General features: G+C 41.1%; 1 protein-coding gene across 1 annotated transcript in view; it reads left to right on the plus strand.

Moving 5' to 3' along the window:
* The window catches only part of SH2D1B (SH2 domain containing 1B), an 11162-nt gene extending 7375 nt beyond the window's left edge, over positions 1-3787 (plus strand). Inside the window, exons 3-4 of the mRNA XM_009584142.1 lie at positions 1151-1319; positions 3750-3787. Of these exons, the coding sequence (XP_009582437.1) occupies positions 1151-1319; positions 3750-3787 (207 nt within the window). The remainder of the gene's footprint in view (positions 1-1150; positions 1320-3749) is intronic.
* The last annotated feature ends 1238 nt before the right edge of the window (positions 3788-5025 follow it).

The following is a 5025-nucleotide window of genomic DNA, read 5'->3' on the forward strand; positions in this document are numbered from 1 at the left end:
CCCCAGCTTTGTATGCTGAGCATGACACCATATGGTGTGGGATATCCCTTTGGTCAGTTGGGGTCAGCTGTCCCAGCTGTGTCCCCTCCCAGCTTCTTGTGCACCCCCAGCCTGCTCGCTGGTGGGGTGGGGTGAGGAGCAGAAAAGGCCTTGGCTCTGTGTAAGCACTGCTCAGCAATAACGAAAACATCCCCGTGTTATCAACGCTGTTTCCAGCACAAATCCAAAACACAGCCCCATGCTAGCTACTATGAAGAAAATTAACTCTATCCCAGCCAAAACCAGCACAAGGAGGCAGAAAAACAAAGAAAATAATGGCATGTTTCTTTGTTAGATAGCAAATGAAGCACAAGCAAAGCCCCATTCACTTTTAATGACTAGTAGTAGAACCCTCGCTGTAATTAGAGCTGATTAATGTGCTTACTGTCTGTCACTGTCCTGAAGTCACCAGTGTTGCAAAGTCTCTGTACAGATCACAGGGGACTGTGCCGTGGAAGCAGTTCAGTCCAGCTGTATGAAGCCGCACGTTAAAAAGCAGTTTGTGAGAACGTGTTCCCCCGCTGTTCCCCGGGAGTGCCATCCTCCGTGCTTGGCCTCAGGAGTCTCCAATGCAAGTCACAAAGCTGGACAAATAATAAACTCCTGCCTAAAGGTGAAAGCTGGTGCCGGGGACTTTCATGTGGATCCTCAGACACGTCCACTGTCTCTGCAGATGTCCTTTGCTTGACAATGCTGATATTTTGTGAAACGATTGGCTTCTGCTTGTTACATAGTTGTTTAAATCCAACATTTTAAGTGAGAACTAAATGTGTTGTCCCTAAGCTTGTGCTCTAACACCAGAAGGAAGTCTCTAATGCTGTCACTCTTCGACACTCTGCTGTAGTGGATTGCTGTGGAGCACATCTGAGCCAATGTTTTAAACTGATGTTCTTTTTTCAAAAAAAAGATGATGAGGGAGGTTACACTTAGTGCTGTAACCATGCCACCAAACAGGTGTCCCTAGTGTTTTAAGGATAGTACAATATTCTGTCAGCAAATCTGTTTACACAACAGCTCCTTGGTAAACAAGAAATAACCTATCATTCCTTTCATTTAGGGGACTCTACGTGAAGGGCAATTGCAAACAAACTTTTTTTTCCTTTCCTTGCAGACTTCTGAAGGTGTTCCAGAGAGGATCTTCAGAACATTAAAGGACCTAATATACACTTATGAAAAGCCAAATCAAGGACTAATAACAAACCTCCGCTACCCAGTAAAGAAACAAAAGGCCTCGCAAAGAAGCCAGAGGTTCAAGTCAGGAAAGGATGACATATATGATGGTGAGAAATTTAGCTCTGCCTTTGTGGGTTTTTTTTAAGATGACTGCATTACAGGTCTGCGGTGAATAGTTGCTGCATGTCCTCTGGGACAAGCTTGCATGGACAGAAGTTCAACATCCTTCCTTCTCTCTTATGTTCACTGGAAAAAAGTTATTCCCAGCTTACAGGTTACATACCTTCATCCACTACAAATTAACAAGTTAAAATCGCAAGAGATACAGAAGGCAAAGCATGATGTTGCCCACAGCTCACTCCTTCATGGGTGTTGATGCTTCTAGGCTAGGGAAGGCTAAGACCAGTTTTACGCAATGTGGTTCTGCCAAGCTGCCAGGCCCCTGCACTTCACTGGGATTTGAGGCTGTCCTTTACCTTCGTTGTCCAGGTTGAAAGCTATTTTTATACCAAAATCTAACTCAGTTATTTTTGAGATGCTGGGGGGGGGGGGAAAAAAAAAAAAAAAAAGCCAGCCAGCTTGTGGTTTGTTGCGATTTGTATTAAAACATGACTAATTTCTTAAGTTAATATGTTGAAAATAAGAAGCATATAGCCTTGTGCTCAGGACCACAGCTTTGGAACCAGAGTTCAGTCTCTGGTTGATCTTCTGCTAACTCACGCTCACAGGTCCCACGTATAAGGTAAGGATACAATGTTTCTACTTGACGGAAATATTACGCAAATGGCTACGATAAAGATGGAGTTTTTCACAAAGTGGTAGCCCATGTTTTATAGTCCCATGACATTTTTATGTCCTCGTTTGGGGAGGATTAATAGATACTATTGGTAACTTGCCAGCATCCCTCACAGATGTTTGAAAGCCACTTTTCATATTACTGTTGTACGATGCTCAGCTGCAGTATCCATCAGGTCACAGGCTGCAAATAACCTTGAAACTCTTCTAGGTCCTCAGACTAGAAGGCTAAGTGTAACAAGCAAGGGAAATCCTTTCATTATGTACAGTTATCGTAAAGGAAAAAATTATTGCAGTATCCAATCTTCTGTGTGATTTATATCTCATGACTAACACCAGCTAAAATGCGGTCGTGTGGGCCAGCCTCTCTGTGCTGCAGTCATACCTCCTGTCTGTACAACAGGTGCTGGGTTTTTGCACACAACAGTGCAACAGCTCCCTGTGTCAAGCAGACAAGATAGAAAGGGGGAGCTCTCCCCACTGCTTCGTGCACTAAGCTGCATTTTTAGGGGGCACTGCAGCAACAACCTTGCTGAGAGAAACAGTAACAAAGAGACATTTCCAGTGACCCCAACATTACATTATCGCTTGTATCACTAAGGCAGGTATGCCACATTTGCTCTAAAAAAGGTTTTTATGGTATCTTGTCATTGCCAGTCCAGGGAGATAGAAAATACTGCAGTAGCATGCATATATTTTTAGGAAAAATCAGGTGTAGTACATATTTTATTGTCTCATCCTGCAACATGGACTTTTCTAGAAGATGCACAATGTTTTGGTCTGGACTCACAGGGAGGAAAACAAAACCTTTCATTTCATTATCAAAATGTTTGTGGTTGTCATAAAAATAGAGGCTTTTGGAAATAACCAAATCAGTTTGGAATTGTTGCTGTTCAATTTTAATTTAAATTTCACTTATACTTAAGCAGTCCAAACTTCCCCCTCAGACTGCTTTGTTATGTGCTTACAGGGGAAGTTTAGGTTAATGTCATGATGGAGATCTCTGAAATGCAGGCACCACGTAAAACACCACAGTGCTTCCTAAACTTTTCTGGCCCGGTCCCTCATGTTGCACCAGCAGCTGGCTTTGCGGCACATGCAGGACTGAGTGCTCCGAAGAGACCAGTGGAACAACTCACAGAACTGGGGTCACTGTTGGACAGTTTTGAACATTGTTTTCTAGTCCAGAAACAGCTTGTCTAAGGGTGGCTGCTTGAAGAGACAATAGGTTTCCATAGTGGAGATGGAGTCCTAAGCATTCAATTTCTGCCTTTCTGCTATCTTCTCAAAAAATATAACAGATCTGACAAGGTCTAAGAGAGAAAGGTTTTTTTTCAGGCTCCTTAGTCGGGAGGAGAGCTTTTCTGCTGGGTATTTACTTAAAGAAGAAAGGGTGTGTTATGCTAGAGTCATAGCAATCTCAGCTATTGATCTGATTTACCAAGTATGGATGATTTCCAACATTTGACTGTTCCTCAGGAAGAAGGGGTCTCACGTGGATACAACCATTTAATAACCGAGCTTGCTGGCTCAGAAAAGACAATGCAGGCTTTGCCTCCATACAGGCTCCTGGAGGACCCAATCCATAGGACTTGGCGCCTAAACGTTGGCCCTGCAATAGCAGAGAGAATACCAAGTAACCAAATTGAATTATTGATGGCCGCAGGCCATCCTGCTTACCGTGGGCTTTCAGAGGAGGCATTTGCAATGACATCATCTTTTTTTTATTGATTTCTTTACAGAAATTGATGACAGCGATTATGTCACTCTTTTACCCTGAATGATCTGCAACCTGACGATTTGAGAAGGTGCTGTTTCAGGCTGTGCCACAGCACAACGTATCAGCTGGGGAGAGCTGCCAGCTGGGCGCTTGCCGCTGTGGATCTGGACTTCTGGAATTAGTCTCCTCCTTTTGCAGACTGCCAGAGCAGCTGTATTTCCTCCCAGTGCAAGCTACTATATATTTTTGTTCAGCAATAAAAGAATTAATTTTTATAAGACACATGCATAAATATACATATACATGGGAGCGGGAAGAGTATCTGTGTGCATGTATATGTATTTTGTTTTTTTAGTCAGCAAACTGTCCAAGATGTCTACTGCTAAAATGAATAATGTTAGAAAGCAGCAATATAAAAACAATAGATGAATGTGCATAAAGCAGTAGTTTATGGCAGAACTGAGATATGTTGAAAAAAAGGATACGTGATAAAAAATCTATTGGCATCATATGATGCTTAGAAACCTCTAAACTGTTACTTTGTGCACAATTCATGCTACCTTGTTGGATAAGTGGATAGTATTTCAGCTACATCAAGGAATACTAGTATCATCCTGCAGTTTGGATTAATCTAAATTAAAACAAAAAGGCTGTGTTAAATCCATGCTGTAAAGAATTAATCAACAACAAGAAAATGGTTTGAAATACTTTTAATATCAATGAATTGTTCTGGTAGATTACAAGAGGAGTGCAAGTTCTACATGCATATTGGTATGAATACATCCTTTTTTTTCAATAGATACTGTACAAATGAGAATGCTTACTACATTTCATTTGCTACTGCCATTAGTTCTGTATTGTAATATGTATGGGTTTTGTTATTTTTTAGTGTAAGAATTTGCTTTAATCTTACCCCTTATTTTAAATATTTAATATATAGTTTTGTTCTGAAGGTGGCCTGCAACTAGCAGCCCAAGCCATAACTGGAACGTATGTCCTGATTTTCCTGGTCACTAGTACCAACTGCCTCTCCGTTTGTGATCTTGAGGAAGACATTTATATTGGTTGTGTGTTTGTTTAAGATCTTTCACAAATTACTTATGTATTTTTATCAGTAATACTAGTTAGATTTCTTTCTTATTATGTTTCTTTCACACCAGTATTTGTTAAAGGACTTTTAGATCTTTCAGTGTTTTGGACTTTATTATGAATTTAACAGTGCTAACCATTTTTGGTGCCAGGCTCAAATGGTACTTGTGAAGGAGACAAACAAGAATATTAACTCTGGCATTGCCAAA

The sequence above is a fragment of the Fulmarus glacialis genome, unplaced genomic scaffold (genome assembly GCF_000690835.1).
Source record: "Fulmarus glacialis isolate BGI_N327 unplaced genomic scaffold, ASM69083v1 scaffold12938, whole genome shotgun sequence".
In the NCBI taxonomy this organism is placed as follows: Eukaryota; Metazoa; Chordata; class Aves; order Procellariiformes; family Procellariidae; genus Fulmarus; species Fulmarus glacialis.